Raw genomic sequence first — 25,946 nt, forward strand, 5'->3', positions numbered from 1 at the left:
AGCTGAGGTTGAGCCCCTTCTCTATGTTTATCCGCTGTGTGAGTCTCCTCTGTTTTGAGCATTGGTTTAAGTATGTTACCCATTTTTTTATTAGATTTCCCCTGACCACGTTTGTAACATCCTTCTGACCACAGGCGTACAGCTTGCGCGTGGGCATCCTTAGCCTATGGAAAATGAGACGTTCTAACCAGGCGCATTCTAACGTGCTCACTCTGCCTAATTTTGCTCGCAGAGAAGGACAGGATGTAAAGTATTGTGGCTCTGGGCTTGGCAACATGCCAGCACTGCTGAAATCTGATAGTATTACAGCTTTTGTCTATTTCTCTCCTCAGTGGTTCACACCATTCAGGAAGCCCTTCAGCTCACTGTTCCAAAAATAGTGGGTCTCTGGATACATCCAAAGTCTACATCGTGTCTCACAGCAGCGGTCAGCAGGTCCCAGGGTCCATGTCCAAGCCCTACCACAGGCAAGGGGCAGTGAACAAATATGTCATCGGCTGGAAGAAATCGGAAGGCAGCCCACCGCCTGAGGAGTCTGAAGTGACTGAATGTCAGGGGTAAGGTGGCTGGTGGTTCTTCTCTAGGCAACATTATACATTTTGGGGATTGACTAAGCAAATATATTTTTCCTCTAGCAGAAATACATTTTCTAAAAAAGAATAATCCAGAAACATCTTTGTAAAACTCTTTAAATCTTGGCATTTATATTTCTCTTTAAAATTTGTCTCTTTCCTTGATTTTTGCATATAAACTTAAAAGAAATCTCTCTTCTTTGTTCTTATATTCAGAAAGCTGCCTGCAATAGAAAAGTCGTGATAATGTGCTAGTGGTGGTGTGAGTGTAGAGTCTGTAAACACACAAGTTCAAGGACAATTGAGTTCCCACAGAGTCTGTGTGTGTTTCTTAAAGTTGCTATGTAACTGATACCATACAAGAAAAAATATTTTACCTATTTTTAACATGGTTTTGATTTCCCTTTCAGTTGTTAGGTTTTGCAGAGGCAGGTAGGGAGGGATGTTTTTTATTTGAAAAAAGAAGAGAAAAAATACTGATAACCCAATTTTTAACATGTATGAAAACTGTACTGATATCTCTTTGAAGAGACAAGTAAAGAAATCACATTTCAAGAATGCAGAGCAAGGCTGGTCAGAGCAGTTTAGCTGTTGGTTTGCGTATTTTTTAAAGGACAGCCTTAAAAAAATTCTCGTGCACTAAATGATAAGGTCATTGTGTTTTGCTGTGTCTGCATGTATTGATAGCATTGTCGAGTGTGGGGGTACTCGGGTGCTGCGGTGACTTTCAGACAGTTCTGCTAGATCTTAGGTTTGATCCATAAACTAGTATCACTTTTTTCCCTTAAAAAATGATCCCGGGGCCGGCTGTGTGGCATAGTGGTTAAGTTTGCATGGTCCGTTTTGGCGGCCCAGGGTTCCCATGTTTGAATCTTGGGTGCGGACCTATGCACTGCTCATCAAGCCATGCTGTGGTGGTATCCCATATACAAAATAGAGGAAGATGGGCACAGATGTCAGCTCAGGGCTAATCTTCCCCAGCAGAAAAGAGGAAGATTGGCAACAGACATTAGCTCAGGGCCGATCTTCCTCACCAAGAAAACAAAACCCATCATGTCAATAATTGCAAATGCAATAATTGTAAAAGAATTATTTAGAAAGGAATTTTATAGTTATAACTACACTTTTTATCGTAAATGTTCTAATGATAATGTCAGTATTTCTGTCTAATAGAGTCTTCTGAGGCTTCACAGAAATCATCTGAAGCCGTTTAAGTTCTATGGGATATCTGTAGAAGCATTTTGCATATCAGTGTAAGCACTGTGTTTTGCCAGAGGACTCTCTTGAAGAGTCAGGAGAAGGGGAAACGAGCCCATTTGGACATTTTTCACTCGGGAGCCCTCCAGAGTTCATGCGTTTGAACACATTGGTTTGATGACACCAACTTTCAGTAAAAGAGAGGCAACATGAGGAATGCTATGAGAAGGGGTTTGCACCTTTGGGTAGGAGAGCAGTTATTTGTCAGTGCTGGGATTCAAACCCAGGCCTCGCACAGGTCTCTGCGGTGTGTCGTGCTCATCCTGTCAGGTGTAGCAGGCACCCCAGGCCTGGCCCAGCTAAGTAAAGTGCGTCTAAAACAAGACACTCTGTTTAATGTTGAAGTGATGAATATATACATACAACAGTCGTACCAGGCTGCACTAATAGCTTTGAAATTTCATCAGAACAGTGTTTTACCAAATCACTGAAAGATATGCATAGAAAAGTACATAGCCAAGTACAGTGTGTTTGTACCACTGAGAATTAGAGAATGCGCGTCTTGTTGTACACAAAATATAAAATCAATTGTGCCCTCCAGAAGTTTCACATAACTCAGAAACTGTCAGTTATTTCTTTAAAATTGTATTGCAGAACCTCATTGATTATTTTTGTTAATAATATAACCTTATGTTTTAAAATGCAGCTAGCGAGCTGCTCACTCACTTATCTCGTAAGTGGAGTGGGTGCTTGGAGCGTCCTGCAGCTTTGGTCTGCTTCTCTCCTCAGTGGTTCACACCCTCCGGGAAGCCCTTCAGCTCACTGTTCCAGATACAGTGGGGCTCTAGACACATCCTCAGGAGTGGGAAGCACTGTGCTGTTAACCCATGGGAAAAACTGAACTAAGCATTAGAGATACAGAGCTAATTAGGTCCCAGGCCCCGTTTTCAGGAGTACCCAGTTGGAGGTAGGAGGAAAAGTGTAGAAATTACTAATTACAGTACTCCAAAAGCAGTTCACATATTATTTCATATATCATATATTACATTGGCATCGATTATAAGAGACTAATGCCGGTGTTTAGCTGCGCATTTCCTAATTTGTCCTCCTGAAATGGACTCTTCCTTCAGTATTCTCTATTTAAGTGTTTTCCTGTCTGTGGTCAACAAGTCAGAATCATAGGTTCTGCCCCAGCCTCTACCTGGCCTTTCACATTGCCATCCCCAAGTCTCACTGGTCCTCCCTTTAGTGTCCTCCATGTCTGTGGCCTCAGCTGCCATCCTGGGTCCTCACCCTCTCAGCCCAGGCTGCTGTGTGCCAGCCTGCCTGGTCTCCACCTCCACTCCAGCTCCTCCAACCACGGTCCATGTCATACCTAGAATGTTTTTTTTTCCCCTAGTGTTCAAAGCTCGTTTCCTTCTCTATTTGTAATCTTTCTAAACTCTAGTATCTTCAGGGTAATGGCTCAGCACAGCATATGTAATCCTCCCTTATTTGTCCTGTAACTACTTGCAAGCCCAATCTCCCCACCCTCTACACTTCTGGTAGCTCTCCTTTCATTGCCCGAGTTGAGCACTTCTGTCTCAGGCCTCTGTGCTTCCATTCATCTGGTTCCTTCTGCCTAAATGCCCTTCCTGAGTTTCTGAGCCAAGTTTCTCAGGCCAGCACCTTCCCAGGCTGGGCCCTTCTCTGCACCTCTGTCCCAGCACTGTGACTTCCCACTCACTTGTTCATCCCTGCCCCTGCGCACGCGCACACGCAGACGTACGCAAACGCACACACCCCAGAGCAGGGTCCTCCTGGAGCACCAGGTCCTGCTCACCTCTGTACACCTAGTGACTGGCACAAGTAGACCCTCACGGCATATTTATTGATACATCATTTGGCAGTTTTAATAAAACTACTAATTTAGCAGACAGGCTAGTGATTTTTATTCAAACACATAGGGAAACTAGAATAGCACATTTTAATAGTAATTATAGGCATTAGATTTTTATCCAAGCAGTTATTGATGGGACCTGGACTTTTTCCCCCCACATCTTTCCCAAAGCAAAGGGGGCCTGGAGCTCCTGAGCACCCCCAGCTCCAAACCTCAGGGTGAGAAGTGGGGCGCTTCTCGGATGCTATCTTCATAAAGCCTCCATGGGTGTTTTCCCCTTGTGGCCTTTGTGCGAATGCCCCCCAGGGTCTGGGGTTCTTCCCCCGTTTTCACATCACGCCATCCCACAAGCCAACCAAGTCTTCAGTCATGTTTTAAATGTTTTTAAAAGCTCCCTTCACAGCCACTGTTGGTTCATGTCCTCAGTGTTGCTGGTACTTCAAGAACTGAGAAGTGCAGGGAAACCTGACCTACCTCAGAAGCAAAGTGCAAGCCAGAGAGATTTCCAGATACATCGTTGTTAATTTTGAGCGTGTCTCTGTGAGTTTCTCACTGTGATAATTTCCCAGTGAGCTGTCACACTGTGACAAGATAGCCTTGCTTTCAAAGTAGAGTCATCTCAGTGACACACAGCAGTAACACACAGGTCATCCTCTGTTGCCTGCTGCCCTGGGCGGTGGATTCCTAGAATGCTACATTTCAGGTCGTGTGGCAAAGACCTTTCACCTCGGCTGACAACACAGCCACTGTCGTATTCACTATGTCTTCAGGAATGTTTGGTTGCTCAGATTGCATTTTCAGAGTAAACCTTTTAAAAATGACTCCCCAGTTTTCTCCCTGGAAAAGAGCTGAAAACAGTATTTCAGCTAGACAGTCTTCTGTTGTCCATAAATACATTTTTATTTACTGATAATTAAAGGAGAGAGCTGCTTTATTTATCCAAACAGCTTCGCGAAATTGCTGATAATAAAACATGTTTGGCCCACGCCTGAATTGATTACTCTTAAACTTCATGCCCCCGCGGGTGCCCCTGTGTTGCCTGGGTGAGACGTGGGGTATGGACGTCCAGCCGCAAGGGAAAGGCTCTCCAGTTTCTGAGAAGCACCAGGCTTCCTTCAAAGGACATTTGATAATCTCTGATGAATTATTGAAACTGTGTTTTCTGACAGAGATTGGGAAAAGAAAAGCCCAGCCTTATTTTAAAAGTTGGCTATACTTTTTCTCATCCAGGGCTTTGGGGATCTGATTTGTTCCTGAATTATTCAGAAATATAACTCTGCAATTGAGCTTATTTCATAAATGTAAAACGAGACATGAGGATCTGGAGCGAATGTAGCAGAAGCCAACTGACTTAATGATTATGAGTCGTGTCTATGTGTATGAGGTTACTGGATTTTCATTCTTAAGGCTGCAGGCACTTTACAAACAGGCTGACCACTCCTCTGGTCTGCTTCCTTCTGGTTTGTTTCAACAGGCTGTATGGTGAGATGGATCTCATGGCCACGGCCGCTCAGCATCAGACAGTGGTGGGAGATGCCGCTTCAGAAACTCAACATGTTCTGTCAAAAGAAGACTTTCTGAAATTGATGCTCCCTGACAGCCCCTTGGTGGAGGAGGGGAGAAGAAGGGTGAGTGACTTCTGTGGGGCTTTGAAGTTACCAGAAACACTCAAGAAAAGTCTAAAGAGACTACAGGTTTCCAGAGCACTCCTGCGTGCATTCTGTCTTGTGACCCTACCAGCAACTCTGTGTGGCTGGCTGTTTGCAATGTCTATTCTGTCAGTAAGCAAAGCGAACCTGGGAAAGGTGAGGAAGGGCAGCTTTCCAACGTGGATAGGGAGAGCTAGACTCAGGCAGGCCTGGCCTCAAATCCCAGCTCCAACAATGATCAGCTGCATGACTTTGTGCAGGTGACTTGACCTCTTGGCCCAGTGTCCTTTACAAGGAGATAATAATGTGTACCATAGAGTTATAGCAAAGATAAGAAATAACATGGGCAGAGCCTCGTATGGTACCTGGACATAACGGATGATCAGAAACAGTAGCTATTTGCTCCAAGCTGTCCTTCTTAGATGTAATCCTGTTCCAGAAATGGGCTGGAGTTAGATAGTATACTGCCTGCCGGGCGTTATAAACAGGATGGCATGTACATCGTCCCATATAAAACTCCCACATAAAAATCACAGGGAAGGCCACGTGCCAGTCTTGTGAGCCAGCTTCAGGTTCAGTGGCATACCTTCCTTCACACTGTAGTAGTCCCTGGCTAGTGTTAGATTACTTATCATTCTTATTAGTTTTAGTTTCATTATTATTACAGTCTCTTAAACCACTTTGTTAAGTAATGGAAAGTATTAAAAGGAACTTACAAGTAACTTAGCCCAATCTCCATTCTTTGCAAGTAACCGAGGCCCAAATGGTGAAATGTGAAGTTCACATAAATATTTGGTGGCAGAGTCAGGAATGGAATCTAGGTCTTCTCCTTTCTAATCCATCACACTCTCTTGTCCAAATGAAAAGAAAAGAAAAAAAACCAGGCATTGCCGTATTGGCTGTGATCAGGGTAAACAGCAAGGCTTTTTGCTTCTCTCTTCCCTATAATAAAACAATACTGCAATTAACCTAATTGTGTTCTTAGAATAACACTCTAATTAGATACTACCTCAAAGCTGCTTTAATCTAACGTGCCTGTAATCATGTTCTGAAGAACCTGCTGGTCGTGTGTGAAGAGGCAATCCCTGAAGAACTCAGTCATAATGAGTCTTTTCTTTTTAACTTGTATCAAATCATGTAGATGGTACTGTATAAGCTTGGGTGCAGACTATTGTACAAAAAGTGCAAATAGCTTTTCTTTTAATAGGAATGAACTTCTCCTTGACGTGTGTTTTTTTCTGCTAAGACAAATCACCTTCTTTTCATAGTGTAAATTTAACTTTGTAATTCACACTCATTCCAGTTGCCATTCGTCAGTTGGAGAGACTTGACAGAATGGAAGGAACACATACAATAGAAATATTTTTAGCCTTCTTGCTGCACTCTCAAATGTAAATAGCCATTTCTATATTTGTTTGAAGTGAACATTCTGGCTTTTACTATTGTTTATGTAAAAGGAATGTGGTTCAGAATGCAGAAGTAGTAGTTGGAAATTCATATTTGACTTAATTTTTCTTGAGTATTTGACTACTTGCTTCTTTAGTAAGAATTTTTCTTACCCTATCTCTCATCTAACACACCATGATTTTAATGTTGCCTTTAAATCTGGTTATGATGGATTACTATAACTCATTTTTCAACAATTGTAATAGACTTTCGTGAGTGATACTTTTAAGTGAACAGTAAGATTTTCCTGGCCTGATACCTACCATTTTTCTTGAACGTATTTGTATGGCCTAGAAAGCTACAGTGTTCAAAATTAGCTTTATTATTATTTAGATCGGATTGAATTTCACATGCAGTTGATTGCTACAGAAACTACCTAATATTAAACTGTAGTCATTTCAGATTAAAATCAAGCCAGCACTATGTGTGGTTTTGAATAACTGTTACTTGAAATGGCAACCTTATATATTTCCAGGAGCCGCTACTGCTATGAGGTTATGGAGGTTCCATTTAACATTTCAGAATTAATAAAGATGTGCATGTCTAATTTGTGATAATATTTCACAGAATGTCAAAGGAGGAAAACACTCAAATCCAGTCACCACACCAAAGCCCTGGTGCATTTGCCCGGATGACCCACGTACCTGGCTTAGCATTCCTGAGCTAACACTTTATGCCTGCCTAGCGGATGCTCAGAGAAGCTCTCACGGTGGTATGTGAACCCACCGGATTTAGGCAGATCAATTCCATGCTGTCAGCGTTTTCATGTCTGTTTTCTCCACTCCCGCCATGTTTAAACCTCTAGTTTTCCTTCTACGGGAACCTGTCTCCGCGACGGTCGCTGTACCGCACCCTCTCTGATGAGAGCATATGCAGCAATCGGAGGGGATCTTCCTTTGGCAGTTCCCGAAGTTCCATACTTGACCAGGCCCTGCCCAACGACATTCTGTTCAGCACCACTCCGCCCTACCACAGCACCCTGCCTCCCCGGACCCACCCTGCGCCCAGCATGGGGAACCTGAGAAGTAAGCGCGGTGCGGTGGACGGGGCGCTTCCCGGAGGTGTGGCCTGATTGACTAGCTCCTGCCTGCTGGGGGTTTGGGGGGTTGATTGTCAAGATTGTCTCCTAAGAAGGTGTTGGGGGGTATTGTTAATTTTTTAAAATGTGTATCATTTGATGGTGTGTTTTCTTTTTTCTTAGTAATTTGTAAATATGATAAAAGCCCCAGAGTGGACATTTTTTACAAGTTAAGCAATATTAACAATTTTGAAGAAAATTGAAAAATCCATATTAAAGATTTTCATCAAATAAAATAGTGACCTTTGTACCATCTCTCAGCAATTACATCCATATGGAAAAATGTCTAAAACCTGACTTTATAAAGAAAAAACTGGAGTGCAGGGGTAGATTTCCAGTGGGCAGCAAGCAAGAAGGAAAGTTTGGTTTTCTCGCCTTCCATTTCTTTTCTTCTTGACGTTCTATACCTGGTGACAGGCAAGGTGGCCGGTGGGCTTCAGGAGACCTAGGACTGAGACCTGGCTTTCCCTGCGGGCAGCAGCATGTCCTTGTGCTCGTCACTTATGTACTCTGTGTCCAGTTTACTCCAATTTACTGGTCAAAGGTTGAATAGATAATTTCTAGATTATTTTCCTTCAAATCCTAAAATCTTTGATTTTTACATAGTGTCAGTTCCTTGTTAACGTGTCGGTGTTTAAGGGTGGTTATTTTTTTTACATTAGCTTTTATTTCTTTTTTTCATAGTTAATTTCTATTGTATAGGAAGAATGGGGATATAATCAGAAATATATTCGTTGTCAGGCTTTTTTTTTTTTAATTTCATCACCGAAAGCGTTATCTTTAAAACCAATTTTGAACTTCATAATGCACACAGAAGTCCCAGGCTAAATGAAATAAAAGTTCTAATAATGTTTCTAATGTTTAACATAATTGGAAATGAACCTTGTCTCATAAAATTCTTAATCTATTTCTTTAAGTAACATAATATCCTGCCTGCTGTAAAGGGTCCATTTGTCTAAATTGAAGAAACCTTTAAACTCCTTGATAACTGTATGAAAGGTCAAACAGACATCTTTTAACACCCCAATATTTCTTCAAATGTTTTTCCTTTTTTGTAAATATGTAACTTTAATGTCCTCTTAAAAGCTTTTGTAAAACTCTGTTTTCTTACAAATGTTTACAAATGTTATTTCTTTCATTTAAAATGCTTGAAGTGTGATTGTGAAATCTGTATATTAATATAGTTCTTACATTCTACCCTTCATTTGCTTACATGTGAAAGATATGCATCTTTTTTTTAGCCTCACTTTTATATATATATATATATTTTTTTTTTTTTTTTAGAGAAGTTTAAGGTTCACAGCAAAATTTAGCAGAAGGCACAGAGAGTTCCCATAAAGCCCCTATCCCCACATGTGGACAACTTCCCCCATTATCAACATCTGTCACCAAAGTGGTACATTTGTTAGAATCCATGAGCCTACACTGAGACATCATTGTCACTCAAAGTCTATAGTTTACACCAGGGTTCTCTCTTGCTGTTGTACATTCTGTGGGTCTGGACAAATATATGATGACATGTATCCTTCATTACACTGTCATACAGAATAGTTTCACTACCCTGAAATTCTCTGTGCTCTGCCTGTTCGTCCCTCCCTCCCCCTAACTGCTGGCAACCGCTGATCTTTTTACTGTCTCCGTAGTTTTGCCTTTTCCAGAATGTCATATAGTGGGGATCATACAGTATGTAGCCTTTTCAGATTGGCTTCTTTCACTTAGTAACATGCGTTTAAGCTTCCTCCATGTCTTTTCATGGCTTGATAACATTTCTTTTTAGCACTGAATAATATTCCATTGTCTGGATGTACCACAGGGAACCCATTCGCCTACTGAAAGACTACATCCATTTTTAGTATGTTCAAACTGTAAAGGCACAGTTAGGAAATAGGCAGGATACTCTGTTTATTCGCTATCCAAGTTAAACCTGCCTTACCTGTCTTCATTGTTCATTTCTGTAGGAGAAGCAATGAGTGGTCTTTGCTGTTTGCTATTCTCTAATCAAACCTTATTTGCCAGTGTGACTCCTCCAATTTCTATACTTTAGAAACTACTCAGAAAAAATTCTCTAGGTTTGATGGGTAAAATGACAGAATATAAATAAGGGAGCTGGAAGTAAATTGCATTGATGTGTCTTCCACCCAAAAATTCTGATTCCTTCCACCGTGCCCATAGAGAGGTTCAGCTTCAAGGGTTTAGTGTCCTTTGGAGAACACTAGTTCGTGGGACCCTTGACTCCCACACTCACCTGAGTGGTTCTTACTTTTGTATCTATTCAAGACAGATTTTAGTCATCCTTCGCTCTCTGTGGTTTCTGCTCAGTCAGCAGAGCCTCTATAAGACGATAGCGCTCTTTGTGAGTATTTTAACATTCTGAAACTGGAACAACCCAGAAAGTTGAAATGTGAGTGCTAATGCCTAGCAGATGTCTGTGAGTGAGAGCTAAGGACTACTGGAGATTGCCCAGTTGTTTCTCTTAGTGTCTCAGAGACTTCGCTTCACATTAAAACTTGGAGTGGAGGTTAGTTCTGCTGAGTCTTGTAGCCCTGGACGGTTAAATAGCTGCATAAATGGAGCTTGGCAGAACCCTCAGAAGGCACACACATTCTTCTTTTAAACTGTAGAACTTGAGCATTGCTAGAAGCATCTGATCTTCAGAAAGAGAATCTCTCAGAGAGACTCATTCAGGTCTGGTTCCTGATCTGGAGTAAGGGTAGCGCGGAGAAAGGGTCAGGAAGTTCATCCCTTCACAGTGAATGTTGGGAGACTTCATCACTACACCTTTTCTATGTGTAATTATCACAGGCACAGGCTTCTTGCTCAGATATTTTTAGCCTTTAAATATCCCAAATTTGAACCTGTCTCAGAATCTTTCTTCTCTTGAAACCAAGATCTTAATCCACTCCTGTGAGACAGATGCTTAACAAACACATTTTGGATGTGATTCATGTCATGATTCACATATATTTCCTGTGAAGTCACTGGAATGTGCTGTATCATTATGTCTTCAGCTTAGAGATGTAAAAATATGACCCGATCGAGCAATTGAAAATATTTCTGAAATGTTTCTGTATTGCATTTAGGGCCTTTTTTATTTTAATAATTGATGGATTTCAGAATAAAATTTCTTTAGTGGCCCAGATAGAAAAAAATGGGAGTGGCCATTTGGAGACACAGTCCACAGGCCCGATAAGCAATGATCCTGAATAGCGTTCATAGTATCCTTCGCCTCCTCGCACAGTTGGGCACCTGGCTTCATTCAGTGTAGTCTCAAGCCTTGGCGGGTTCACAGCATGTTTAAAGAGAATTCCTGATTTTTTATGGAATGAAGATCAAAACTCTCCAAGGAATGGTGGAAATCTTCCTATGAGGATAGACTAGTGAAAGTTCTTAAGTTTTTAGAAATAAAAACAGAGTATTAGCTTATGTGTGTTCCCCTAAATCCTATAGTTTTGACCTAGGCACCTCCCAAAGGATGCCCCTTGAAGTTAAAAAAAAAAAAAAAAAAAGGAGGAAGGGTGGAGTTTTAGAATACAAATAAAAGAAATGAGTATTTTCTGTATAATTTAGTACTCACATGAGATGCTACAGACCTCAAGTGTAGACTCAGTGGTGTGTGGCATAGGTGATAAGAGCTGACAACCAGCAGAAGAGTAATCTTTGCTTCAGTTGGCATTGCAGAAGGTGTCCATGGGCCGTCAGAGGCAAGGTTTTGGCTGATTCGATATGGCACTTCTCTTTTTTCAAATGTTTTCAATTTCCCCTATAATAGACATCCATTGCTTTCTGGAGAGTAATTGCAAAACCTCAGATGTCTGACCACCAGGAAGTGCTGTCGAGAAGGCTCCTCAGGATTTGTAATGACAACAGTAAAGTCAGACCCAATAAAGATGGTCACTGTGATTTTAGGTTTTGGATAAACAAACAGGAAGCCACAAGATCAATGTCCAGGCCAGACAGCAGCAGCCCAGGCATCAGCACCTGGACATTAGCCATCTTTCAACAGAATCCACGAGTCACTTTCTTTTCTGAATCGACCAGAAGAGCAATGTGTGCCCCTGAGGGAACACTGGCTTTGATACCTAAGACAAGTCATGCCTCTTCTTCCCCATCTGTAAAACTCAGGAAACAATCCAGTGCCAGCTGCCATGGTGTGCGCCAAGCACAGGGGACAGCTCACAGCTTGTACCTTATCCAAACCCCACCAGACCAGCACCAACAGGACTCATCTGTGTGTGGACTGGGCTCCTCAAGGGCAGAAGCTGTGTCTTATTGGTCATCCATCCCTCGGTGCTAATACAGTACCTGATGGTACCCGGAATATAGTGGATGCTCAGTGAACATCATCTGGGGGGTGGCAGTAGTGATACCTAATGTCAGTTAAAAGTATTATAAAGGAGTTTGATGGTTTGGAGTCTCAGACAAAAGGAAAAGATGGTAATTTTTTACAATTATATGATTTTTCCAAGCAAAGGAAAAATATTTAGGTGCTTTTCATTTTGATAATTCAGAGAGGAATTTAGGCAGCTCTTTGTTCATTTAAGGTGACTGTCATTGGCACTAGGATCTTCCTGCTGCTGAAAGACATCGGGTTTAGATTTCAGTCTGATCTTTCTCAGAGCTTTTCTACCAGATCCCTGCTCTTCATCAAGCAGCTCCTTCTCATCGTTTGTCCCAGGAAGTGTCACCTCCTCAGGCACGCCTCCCCCAAACATGCCATCAGGCTCCTCAGCCACATCACCGTTTTATTTTCTTTGAAAGACTTGTCGCTACTTGTATGTTCCTGTTTATTTGTTTATTGTCTGTTTCCTTGTCACTTGTCATGTAAGCTTCATGAGAGCGTGCTCATGTCTGTCTTATCCACTGCTGTACCCCATCACTAGGCAGACAGTAGTCATTTAATAAATAGATCATCAATAGACGGTTAAGTGGATAGCACCCCAAATGAACTCCAGAGGAAAGGAGTCTTCTAATCTACTGATCACCTTTGCCAGTTCCACAGTATCAAGTAAACAGACAAAGGCCCATTTAAAACTGGGGAAGAGGGGTAATAGTTTGTAATAAAGGAGAAACATTTCCTCCTTTTGCTCCCTGGTTCTCCATAAAAGTTGGAGGAGGTTAGGAGGAGGCCCTGGGCTTCCTTCTGGTTGTGAAGCTTACGCCCTGAGACCTTCCCAGATCCCAAAGCATCAGTGCCACTTTGCATGTGATCTCTGCATGAGTTGTGTAGAGAGCAGTGAGCAGGGAGACCTGGGGAACTGGTTGGCCTGCCCTGCTGTGTGGATAGCTGGACCCACTCACTCATTCTGGGCATCAGCTTCCCGGCCACCAAGATTCAGACTTGTGCCTTGGCTCAATTACAAATGGCCACGTAGCATGGAACTTCAGGGTGCTCAGGAATAGGCAGAGCTTTAATTTTTAACCCAAAACTGTGAAGTCTCCGCTGTCAATACTCCATTGGGTGTTTGAGGAAGATGGCTCTGGGAGCACACAGCCGCGGGAGGGACGAGAGGAGGGTGGAGCAGGGACGTTAGCCCAGCACCTCATTCTCTGAATCAGCACTGGCCAGTTGGCCCTATCCCCTCCATTCTTATCGCATTTGTCCGCCTGTCCTCTCTGTTACTTTTTCTCTCCACTTGGCTCCTGTTAGAGCCAGTGAGGAGGATGTGGTCTGGTGGTGTCAGGGAAGGAAGTAGACAGCACGCAGAATGTGTGTTAGATTTGATTTTAAGCTTTAAGATGCCAGAGGCTCGGGTGATGGATTATTTCTTTATAAGGGCAAAGAAAATCCTCAAGTTGGCATTTCTAACCGAGTGTACTTCCTCTAGAAATGTTCATTGACCTGAAGAGTTTTCCACTCCCTGATGTTTTCCCCTCCAGCTGGGAAAGGAGAGGTAGCTGGTGAGGGGAGTGCCCAGTTCACACCGGGTCTTAGCCTGCCTGGGGCACCTTCACAGAGCTGAGACACTCTCGCCCCTATTCCTGAAGAACCACTCACGTGGGAATTAGTGACACAAGTAATTGCACCTTGTTAAATAATTTCTCTACACTTAGTGCAGGAAAGCTGCTGTAAGCAAAGCAGCCAACATATTTGAGAGACAAAGGAGGGGATTTGTAAGTGACTGAGGATCCCTGGGCTTCCTCACCTTTCTACCTGGGGGTTGAACCTTAAACTTCTGGTTAAAGACAGAGGCCTGGGGGGATGTTCAGCCCCGCCTCTTTCGGCAGGGCCTTCCTGGGCTCCAGAGGAGGTTCAGGAGAGGAGGGAGACCCGGAGTGCTAACTGTTCCCTCCTCCCAGCTCCTATGCCAGCGTTGCTGCTGCCATGTGCTGCGTGTTTAATCTGTCCCTACGTAAGGACAGAGTACATCACACATAGAACAAGCTGGAATGGTTGTTATTTCAAAGAAGATGAGCATGTGGAGAGGGAGGGTGGCAGCGGGAATGGTGTTGACAAAATATCCATTACTGGGTTCCCTTCAAAATGGAGGTTGCGAAGGGTTGGTGGAATATGACTGCATCTAAACATGGTAGTATTAAAAATAGAAGGTTTGAGGGCCAGCCCCGTGGCTTAGCGGTTAAGTGCGTGCACTCCGCTACTGGCGGCCCAGGTTCGGATCCCGGGTGCGCACCGACGCACCGCTTCTCCGGCCATGCTGAGGCCGTGTCCCACATACAGCAACTAGAAGGATGTGCAACTATGACATACAACTATCTACTGGGGCTTTGGGGAAAAAAAAAAAGAGGAGGATTGGCAATAGATGTTAGCTCAGAGCCGGTCTTCTCAGCAAAAAGAGGAGGATTAGCATGGATGTTAGCTCAGGGCTGATCTTCCTCAAAAAAAAAAATAGAAGGTTTGATTGGTTTAGTTCCAGCTGTTAGAGGTCGGCTGAGAGCTGCTTGTGAAGGTGTCAGGAGAGTGAAAGACTGTTCAGACTGTTCGTGTCCTTCAAGGCCAGATCACAAACACTCCATCTTAGTCCAGATGCCAGCATTTCACAGCTACCCCAAAGGATGCGGGAACAAAAATTACAGGTGCCTTTGGTTAATTATGTCCCTTACTTAACTTAATTGCAGGCTCAGACAGCCAGGTGGTCATTATTTTGATTGGTCTAATTAGTTAGATGTGTTCATAAGCCACTGCATGCAGCGCTGGGGCAGGTTCAGAAAAGACACAGTAGAGGAAGTCCAGTGGAAGCCTTTTGAAAATTTGTCCTCAGATGCATAATGAGTTCTTAAGAACTAGTGTTATTAATGACGTAAACACTTCAACTCCTGTGATGAGAGTTTAACGAGAAAAAGAAATGTGAGCAGTCCATTTGTACAGACAAAGGAAGACGATGAAACATTTGGTGCAGGATGGCGAGAGCTTTCTGGTTTAGCCAGTGATCAAGCCATTTCAAAGTCAAAAAAGCAATCCAACCATCATTTTTGTGCATAGCATTTAAAATATTGTCCCCTCTGTTTCTCGTCTGTTACTAATGAAAACAAAGTCTTCCTGCATTTTTATAATAAACTGATATTCGAGACGTCTTGAATTTGTGGTGCTCAGCTTGGGTAACTGTTCTCCAGGAAGCTTTTTTTTGTGAGGAGATCAGCCCTGAGCTAACATCCGCCAATCCTCCTCTTTTTTTTTGCTGGGGAAGACGGCCCTGGGCTAACATCGGTGCCCATCTTCCTCCACTTTATATGGGACGCCGCCACAGCATGGCTTACCAAGCAGTGCGTCAGTGCGCGCCCGGGATCCGAACCAGCGAACCCCGGGCCGCCACAGCGGAGCGCGCGCACTTAACCGCTTGCGCCACCGGGCCGGCCCCTCTCCAGGAAGCTTTTTAAACCATCAGGATAGAGAGACTGTGCCAAACCATTTTTACAGTAGAAGCTTGCACCACTCTCCAAAGGGAGAAGTCACCCATGAAGAAAACAGGAGTTGATCCTACAGTTAGTCAGATGCCAATGTACTCAAGAGAAGCCTGCACCAGAGGAGAACTTCTGTGAGATCCCCATATGCGCAAAGACTCAGTCCTAGTCTCCCTTCCACCCCATCTTTGCTTGCCGCCTGACCTCTGCATGAGTCTGTAGGTCTCGGCTTTTTCACAGACCGCCGTTTTTCCAGCTGTGTGTCTTTTGGGTAACTGCAACGTCGTCTCCTGCTTTTACTGGGGGCAGGTCTTTTACAAGAAGTTCCCGGGGCCTTGTGCAGGGCTGGCTGGTGCCCCGCGCTGTGGTGTGACTGATGCTCTGGTTTTGTTTCTGTTTAGATGAGTTCTGGTTCTCTGATGGGTCCTTATCGGATAAGTCCAAGTGCGCAGATCCTGGCCTGATGCCTCTCCCGGACACAGCCATGGGGTTAGATTGGTCCCATCTCGTGGACGCTGCTCGGGCATTTGAAGGTAAAGACTCGCAGTCTCCAGGGCCTGGGGCGGCAATTTAGGGAATGTGTCTGCTTCTCTGATTGTTTGGGTTAAAGTTTTGGATGCTTTACTCCTCTTTGAGGATGAGAACGAGCAGGGGAAGGCTTGAGCTGTGACTAAGGACGTTTCCTTAGGGAGACGGTATCATTTTAATGAAATGAGCACTGGGCAAAGGATCCCAAACCTGAATTCCAGTTCAGGCGCCAGCTATGACCCGGGGCAAGTGACTTTTCCTTTTTGACCTGTTTTCTTACCTGAAACGTAGAGGTTGAATATGTAGGACGTAAATCGTATCTTTCCTCCCAGCGTAATGAGGCAAGATAGGAAGGGAGGACCCTTCAGAGGTCGAAGCCGCCTGGTTTGACAGGACGAGCATGGGTCTGGGAGTCTGTGGCTTGGTATAAATGCAGACTCCGGCATGATCTGCTTGACCCGAGCAGGTTTCTCCCTGTCTGGGCCTCCGCTTCCTCCTGGAACCATGTGGGTCGGTGAAGGTGGCTGGGCTGCCTGATCTTGAAGGCCCTTCCGGCTGCCACGCCATCTTTGACCATTTTGGTGTTGTGAATGTTGCAAGGTGAAGCTGCTCCTTAGGAAACACCATTTTTCCAGCTTGCAGACAAAGGTAGACACAAACGAGGAAGATGCTTGCTTCCCGTGCATCCTCAGGACCTTACATGTGGGTGTAGGGGCACCCAGTGACCCGGGATTAGGACTTTTTGCCACTTACTGCTCCATTTTTTTGCACTATTATAGCTTCTGCTCCTCGGGTAACTGGTAGAACTGACAGAGGAGGCGGGGTCATTTTAGTGGGGGCCCTGTTTGAGAATCTCCTGTGCATCTGGGCCACAGCATCCCAGGGGAGTAGCATGGTCACTACAGTTCCAACAGGGAGGCGCTGCAGCCCGCTGAGCAGCCCTTCCCCTCTCTCTGACTCCCCTTTTTACTCATCTTCTCAGTCTCTGGTAGCTCGTCCCCCGTCGCCTGTGATTTGGGCTTCAGGAAAGGAAGTCAGATTCCTGTCCCAGGAGTGGCAGGTGCGCTTTGAAGTCAGGCTGCTGCAGATGTGGAGGTTTCTGCCTTCACGGCCCCTCGCGCTAACCAGCTTCCCTGCTAGAGAGAGAGGCCTGCGGTGGATTTGCTCCGGTCAGTTGGTGTGGGGGCCTCTGGTCCTGAGCCTGGGAGGTGAGGGGTGAACGCTACTCTCAGGTTAATTCAGACACAGGGACAGTTAGCTCCAGTAGGTGGTGGAGGGAAACTCTGTTGGGAGGAAATTCTGTAAAATGAACGGCTCTTCCTGCTCCCTTAATAGGAATGAGCCTGCTCTTGGGTTCAGTGCTTCACAAAGTACTTGTTCCTTGTGGAAACTTCAGAATGCCCCTGTCTGCTTTGTAGTGCAGCCTTCATTCTTTGATGTTACCAGAAGTGGGTTATATATTGTAAAAACTCCAGGCCCACGGCCCAGTTCTTGCTTATGCTCCCGACACTGGCTTAGATGGGACCTAGCACCAAGGGCAAGCATACTGTCTTTACCTCCGTCGAGAGCAGCCCAGGCAGAAAGGAACCGCATTTTCTCTGGCATGTTTTTTTTTGTGTGTGTGAGGAAGATCGGCCCTGAGCTAACATCTGTCAATCCTCCTCTTTTTGCTGAGGAAGACTTGCCCTGGGCTAACATCCATGCCCATCTTCCTCCACTTTATATGGGACGCCACCACAGCATGGCTTGCCAAACAGTGCATCAGTGCGTGCCGGGATCCGAACCGGCGAACCCCGGGCCACCGCAGCGGAACACGCGCACTTAACCGCTTGCGCCACCGGGCCGGCCCCGGTGGCGTGTTCTTTACACACTGTATTCTCTTATTGCCCCCAAGAGAACCTGAGAACATCTATTCTGTCCTCTGCAGTGTTCCCCTGCTGCATAAATATTTGCATAGTACTTACCACACTGAATTCTACTTTATTCACATGTCTGTCTCTTCTTGTTAGGTGATGAGTTTCTCAAGGGGAAGCTGCCTGTTTTATTTATCTTTATTTATCAAGCACATAGCAAGATAACCAAATGAGAAGAGATAGTGCTGAGGAGAAAGTAGGTATTAAATAAACATGGTGCTTTGCAGCCCTGAGCTGTCCCAACTCTTCACATAGTTTTTGCCCTCTGAGGTAGACAGCAAAATGGCACAGGCAGCAGTGACTGAATTATCAGTCCAGAAGTTCTGGTCATAATCGCAGGTCTGCTGCTGGGCTGTGGGCCTCTGGACCAGTAACTTATCTAACATGACCTACACACTTTGTGCCAACACTGAATGTTCGACAGTAATGCTCTGTGGTACATGCTTAATTGTGTTGGGTTTCAGTCTTCGTCTATAAAATGAAGACCTTTGCCAAAGAACCTGTAAGACTTCTTCCAGTCCTAAACCTCCAGTTCTGCAGTTCTGTTCACCAGAGAGTATTTCTGAGCTGAAATTAGAGTCTAGGTGGGAGTTGGCACCCCCAGACAAAGGAGAAAACATGACGTGGAAATTCCAGCTAACCAGTGCCTCAGGTGCATGGGTACCTAAGTTTAACAGAAAGAACGTGGGGCTCTATTTGCCAGAGGAGACTTTGGTTATCTGACCTTTCTGAAGTTTCCAAACATTTATAGAAAATATGAAAAGAGTTGATGTCATGTTAAAAATTTCAATAATTTTCAGTGCTATTCCGTAGGGTAGCATACCACCTTGAGGTGATAGTCAGCTCAGGAAAATGCAAGAATTTGCAACTCTAGACCTTTGGCTAATCAGATGCTCTTGTATCAGTGTTGGCTCCACTCTGACAGAGTTGGCATGGTGGTGACTGGGTGTGATCAGTCACCTTAGCACTTTAAAGAGAAATGTCTTCACCTAGATAACCCAGTTGCCCCTGCTTGTGACTTGATCTTTTTGTGCCAGTTCTCAAACTTGTTTCTGAGCTAGAGTAAACATCATAAAGACAGGATGGTCCAAAAAATCTCCATGTGCCTGTTTAATTATTACACACTAATAAAGGCAGTTCAAGATGCCTTACTGAGCTCAGACCCCTCTGGAATAATGCTGTGCCCATGCTGGGACATAAGCAGTCAGCACGTCTGAAAACAGGCTTTAAGAAAACAGGGAATGTACCTGCCTTTTGGATTGAGATACCATGCGCGTCATAAAATCCAGTAGTGTAGTTGACCCCGAGCACACATACCTCTCCCCCATCGATCTACCTTGTTTATGTTCCATGCTTTGGCATATGTGTATTCCCCTTTGTTTAGGAGCTAAAATTGACACTGGACATATGAGTTTAAAAATTTAGATTTTATGAAACCATTCAAGAGCGGTATAGTACCAGATTAATCTGCCCCAGTCATGGTTGCTTAAATATATTTAAACTATTGGTACGCAGAACATAACATGTATGGTATTATTGTGGGTGAGAGTTCTCCAGGCGTCCTGTGCACAAGCATTCAGTATGTTCCCTCAAAGAGGGAGAGCATTTCCGTACCACGTGGCAATGAAAATAGAATTAAATAAGAAAAATAGAAGCAAAACACAGGCAAAAACCTCTAGCCATTTGGAAAATTCTAAATGTTACTCTGATAATAATTGTGCTAGGAAGAATTAAGAAACATAATAAGAGCATTTTTCCTTTTTAAGGTAATGATGATGAACAAGATGCTACCTATTAGAATCTTTGGACTGCAGCCAGAGAGTAGTCTCGTTAAACGAGAATGTATTGTTTCAGAAACATTTGTTTAAATGGAAAACAAACATGAAAATTAACTAACTTAACTGTACTTCAAAAAAATTCTACAAAAGCTGTGAAATAAAACAAAAAGAAAGGAATCAAAATTTTTTTTAAAACTGGCAAATGAAATTTCACTACAATTTATAAATAAAATTGATCAGTTTTTCTTTGAATATTGATAAACCAATATAAATTTGATGAAAAAAAATGAAAAGTACAAATGAACAAAATTAGAAATGAGAAAGGAGATTAGTATTAACCAGTGCATAAGAGAGAGAAAAAAGATTATTAAGGAATGTCAGTTTATTCCTGTATAGGAATAAATCTGCTCACTAAAATAATTAGCTACTTCTTGTAAGAAAGGGGGGGGGGGTGGCGTAAGGAAGAGTTGAAGGCCAAAGAACAGAGGACGTTGAGAGAATTGTCCAAGAATATCCCCCAATCCCAAACACCACCTGAAACTCATAGTTTACAGCTAATTGTTTTCAAAGTTTCAAAGGGTAATGATGCCCTTGTAGAAAGTTTTCTTGAAATTCAGAAGCAGCCTTATTGGGTAATAGGATTCTTTCCTGATAACACACAAAAAAGAAAATCACAAGACAATCTCAGTTATTGATGTGAGAAAGGTTAGAGGAAACTCAATAGTAAATTAAAACGATTATTCATCGTTATTGGCAAGAATTCAGCTGGTTTAATAAAATAAAAACTTTTAATTATGGTAAGTTATAGTAGATGAAGTAATTAAAAGTTGTCATATCAATTTCCAAAAAAAGAGTATATCTAATAGAATTAGGACCTGTTTCTAATGAAAATTAAGATTTGAGAGATACCTTCAAAGCCTATAAGGAATATTCACTTTGTTCTAAATAGTTAGATATTACTTAATGGAAAAATGTTTATAGCAAATCCCGTAAGTCCAGAAACTAAACAAGAGTATCCTTTGAGACTATGTCCTTTACTTTTATACTAGAATCCTTGATATTTAAACAAGTAATGCAAAAAAAGGAATAAATTTTGGAGGTAAAAATATATTTATAGATACGCTTCTATATCTGGAAAATATGAAATACCAAAAAGAAGTTATTAGAAATTATAAAATAGATAAAGTAACTAGGTAAGCTTTTTTTAAATATATATTTTTATAAGCATCATTTCAAAGCATCGTTAATATTTTTAAGTTATCTATTTCTGTATAACAAACCACCCCAAAATTTATGGCTGAAAACAACAATGGTTTATTATATCTCATGATTCTGTGGGTTGGCTGGGCTCAGCTGGGTGGTTCTTTTGCTCCCTGTGGTATTAGCTGAGGTTACTCATGCAGTGGTATTCAGCTGGAGCTCAGCTGGGACTGGAGCATTAAGGTGATTTCACTCATATATCTGGGTCCGGAACAGCTCGAGTCTGGGTGGACCCCTGTCTCCAGCAAGGTAATTGTACTTCTTCACATGTGGCTTAAGGAATCAGGAGAACAGAAGCAGAAACTACATGATTTCTCAAGACACAGAGCATTATATCCACCACATTCTATTGGACAAAGAAAGTCACAAGGCCAGCCCAGATTCAGGGATGGGAGATAGACTTCGTCTCCTGGTGGGAGGGTGGCATGTGCACACAGCCATCTTTGCAGACAGTCTTCCACTGTAACAGTAATAAAGGACCTTAGGTATATCAGCAAGATCAAATTACAAATTCTTTGGGAATTAAGCCATCATTAGAATTATAATGAGAGAAAGCACAGGACACTTCAATAATGGAAAAGTCCTAATACTTGTAAGGATAGGAATGGATAGAAAGCTTACAGTAAAGATGACAGTCCTTCCTGAATTAATTCATAGATTTAGTACAGTTTCAATTTAAATATCTAAAGCATCTATTAAAGAACTTAATTGCATTCATTTGGAAAATAGATAAACAATGTTCAACAAAAAAGTCTATTATAAATCGATGATAATAATAATTAAAACAGAATAATAATGAATCAAAAAATAGAAATGAGTCCTTTTGAAGAAAAATAAAGAGCCCAGACCGAAATCTGAATATATTTAAGAGTTAAATGGGAATGGAATTTATGCACTCCATTTGGATTTAGGAGTTAGAAAAGTCAGTTCTAGAAAAAGTGAAGAAAGATTACTGTTTTGGAAGCATGGCAATGCTTTAATTATGGAGGAATGAGAGAACATACAAAATGTAATATGACCAGATAAAAGTATTTAAATATTTAGATCTTTTATGAACCTGAAAGAGGACACTAAAATAAAAAGAGAAATACGGGAATATGGGAAAAGATTTGTAATAAATGTGATGGGTAAAACCAGAAATTCTCCAGTGCGTGAAGGAACATAACCAGCAAAAAACACCAAACCCCTGATAAACATGATCAGGGCATACAGATGCGTTGGCCACAAGAGGAGGATCACACAGTGAATAAGGACTTGAAAAATGTTCAACCACGCATGTAAATTTAAACGATAATGAGCTACCAGCTTACACCTTTGAAGATGAAAAATGATGCAGGAGCTCTGGGAAGCTATGGATACCCAGCTGGTATCATTTTAAAGATTATAAAATGATCCATCTTTTTGTTGAAGCAGTATGACAGTATGAGCTACAGCCAAAAATGTACCCACCCTTTGATCAGAAATCTAATTCCTGAGAACTTGCATGCTGAAAATGATTCAAAAGAATAAAAAAGCTTCCAATAGAGAAATACTATACAGTATTTTTAAAGATTAATTAATAAGTGAATGATAAATAACCAAACTCTACCCCAAAAAACTCAGTGTCAAAAAATTGAGAACTCTTTCCTAAATCTGAGGGAGAAGGCAAGTCAAGGGCAGTGTACCCTGCGCTCACGGAGCCCAGGCTCCCGACTCCCTGTCCTGTGACATCAAGTTTGGAAAACTGGCTGAGACTTTGTTTCCTTGTATGTGGTTCTTTTTGTTTTTGGGGGTGAGATGTGACCCTTCGCCCATCAGAACTTCTAACCAAAATTATGAATTATGTAATACAATAATATTATCATTTGTCACCCTTGCAGTACTCATAATTCCCTTTCTTACGTGGCATAATGTAAGGTTTAGGTGTACTGAATAATGTAGATAATAGATTCCATCCCTCTCAAGAAAGGTCCAATGAACAAACCCAACTGGAAAAGCTGGCCGTGGGTCCACAGTGAAGCTGGGCAAGGGAAATGGAGTCTCTTTAAAAGTTCTGGGATTTAAAGTAATTCTCATTTATCAAAATATCGGAAGTAGGCAATTGGTGTGTTCTTGAGCATTTGTTGAATGGACGATGTTGTTTTAAATGAAAACAGGCTTAAAAGGTAAAATTGCAAACTGGCGATGGGAGACTGGATCTCGGCGTCCCACACAGCATCAGCAGGCCCCACGCCGTGGAAGGCCTTTCCTCCAGTCTGGAAGCCAGCTCTCTCCCATTGGGGTTAACGACTGTCATCTTCCCATCAGCATGTGATGGTGTGTGTGCTCAGGAGTGAAGATCTATATGCAAGATGCGTGCAGAGTTGACAGCTCTTTCATAAGGCACCACTGTGGGAATGAAATATTCCACATAGGTATATTTTCAAAAAAAAACGGAAAAATATACTTTTATTGTCTCCCATATGCCCTTGGTTTCTTAAGCAGAGCATAATAAGCATCACTTTTTATGATGAGAAGTTTTCTGTTCTGAAGCTTCAGCTTAAAGTTAAGTTGTTAAAGTTACTGATATTTGATCACCATGTGAGTGTGTGTGTATGCATGTGTGTGTGTGCGTGTGTACAAGCATAAACAAATGTGACCTACTACATAACTCCTAAGGGAACATGATTAGTTAAAAAAAAATAGAAAAGAAAAATGACAGCTACTTAGATGAAAAATGCAAAGTTAATTTAATAGAGTCAATTGACTTTAATTATCACAAAAGTAATAACATTGTTTCAGGCCAACAATAGTTACATCTTAAATAAAGAATAATTCCAGAGCTTGCTTTGTTACTCAGAGGCAGGTGCATTATCTTTCTGCATTCATCAGTGGGCTGCAAAAGGCCAAAACCCAAGTATCTCATGTTAAAGTGCAATGTAACCATTTTTTTTTCTTTCCTAGTAGTCAGTTAAGTCAGCTTTCTGCAAGCTGATAAGCACAGTTGTCAGAATCAGAACCTTTAATTTCCTGCATGTAGCTAGAAATCCCCAGCTTTTCTGTAATTTGTAGTTGTAGCAAACACGTATTTGAACAGCTTTGTGGAAATACGTTTAGTGTAATCTAGCCTCCTACTTGCGTGTCCTGTATGGCATGTATCCGGCACGTATACTGTTCCCCTATTCCATGCCCTCGACAGACATGACTAATTCATCAGAGCACTCATCCCTCCCTGATGCAGGCTTGGCCTTACAGTCCTCTACCAGTGCTCCAGGCAGCCTGTCTGGGGTCGTAGGAGTTACTTGCAGGCAACTGTTTTGCCTTCTCAGCTCTAGATTGATATGGAACAGCCTGTTGACTGTTCATTCTCTTGTTTAGTGCTAAATGCACTAAAATAAGAAACTGACATTGAAATAAGGTTTTTTAAAAAATCATTTAAAGGGATTGATTGTTTCACGTGTAAGCCATGCCTAGTGTCCTACCTTAGCAGATTTAGTTGCTCAGGAAAGAAAGGAGGGAAAAAAGGAAGCAGGCTGCATGTGTGGAGTGTGGGTGATTGTGTCTCTGCTAGCCTCCTCCTACTCCTGCGCCTCTCTTTTCTTACAGTTTTGTCTGTGCCATTTGGTTCAATGTCTGTAATTACTTGGTTACTGAATATTTATCATCACAGAAGTAAGCTGTGGAGGAATAAAGCTTACACTGAAACTGTCGCTGAGATTAGCTGTTTTGCAGAGTAGTTGAGTGTCTGTACTTAATCAAGTAGCATTCTGTTTGCATTTCAGCCTCCCAAGCCTTTCAGCTCCCACGTGAAGTCCTCTTTGTGAAATTTCATTGCTGGCAAAACTCTATTTTTGGCTTCTTGCCTCCAGTAGGACCAGTAGGACCTTGTTTCTCCCCAAGGAATGTTTGAATGGCTGCCAGGAGCAAGTTCTGTTTCTGTCATATATGTGGATATTTTATCAATCAAGGTAAAAATAGATGAAGCAAACTAAGACATTTTCATCAGATATTTAGACTTGACCATCAGACCCAAATATGTTACGAGAGATAGCAGTTAATTGAGTTATCACTGGGTTGCATAAAATATGGATGAGTCAGTGGAACTCTTAAAAAGAGAGAAAAATAAACTCTATTTTCTTTTGACATTCCTTCTTTGTCAGTAGTTAAAGTCACTGTGGAATAAAAATACATCTGCTGTTGATTTCTTTAAACTGTGAAGTGTTCCCTTATTTGGGGCTGTCGTAAAACAGAGGGTTCTCTTAGACACTATGGCAGCCCAAACCCTCCCCACCATGCCCCAGGAGCTCCCCAGCCCTGACCAGTGTGCCCTGTCATTCCTGCCCCCACCTCTGCTAGTCACATCCTATCATGTGTAGAAGTAGGCAATGTCCAAATGATGCTGTTAATCTTAATTAAATCACAAATTATTTCAGCATATACTAAACTCCTACTAGTCAGTACCAAGCTGGGGACATGATTGTCTCTTAGGAATGTATGTTACAGAATGCTTATCATCTTGTAGAAGATTTGAAGTGTGGAGAGGGACATCTTTAAAGCTTTACAGAAGTGTCAGTTGAAGGACATCTGTGTCCTGTCATGGGAATCGAGACATCGTGACGTAGGAAAGTGGGATGCGTGGCTGGAGAACTTCCTGTGTGATTGATCACTTGGTGCGCTCTCAGCACAGCTTCCAGGAGGGCCCCGGCCTCTGCTGGGTGCTTCTAGCACAGTGCCCACAGTGTTCCATCCTGGGTGTCCTTCGCGTGCTCCTGGCAGCCTTAACCATCACCATCCTTTCTAATTAACGAGAAGTGCGTGACCCTCCATAAAC

The 25,946-nt window shown here is 42.6% G+C and overlaps 1 protein-coding gene across 5 annotated transcripts in view; it reads left to right on the plus strand.

The window, feature by feature from the left end:
- SIPA1L2 (signal induced proliferation associated 1 like 2) overlaps positions 1 to 25,946 on the plus strand; it is a 217,715-nt gene that overhangs the window by 186,399 nt on the left and 5,370 nt on the right. For all 5 annotated transcript variants that reach the window (XM_058543017.1, XM_058543016.1, XM_058543015.1 and 2 more), the window contains 4 exons: positions 333 to 557; positions 5,123 to 5,276; positions 7,549 to 7,768; positions 16,080 to 16,211. In XM_058543017.1, the coding sequence (XP_058399000.1) occupies positions 333 to 557; positions 5,123 to 5,276; positions 7,549 to 7,768; positions 16,080 to 16,211 (731 nt within the window). The remainder of the gene's footprint in view (positions 1 to 332; positions 558 to 5,122; positions 5,277 to 7,548; positions 7,769 to 16,079; positions 16,212 to 25,946) is intronic.

The sequence above is a fragment of the Diceros bicornis genome, chromosome 6 (assembly GCF_020826845.1).
Source record: "Diceros bicornis minor isolate mBicDic1 chromosome 6, mDicBic1.mat.cur, whole genome shotgun sequence".
NCBI classification, from domain to species: domain Eukaryota; kingdom Metazoa; phylum Chordata; class Mammalia; order Perissodactyla; family Rhinocerotidae; genus Diceros; species Diceros bicornis.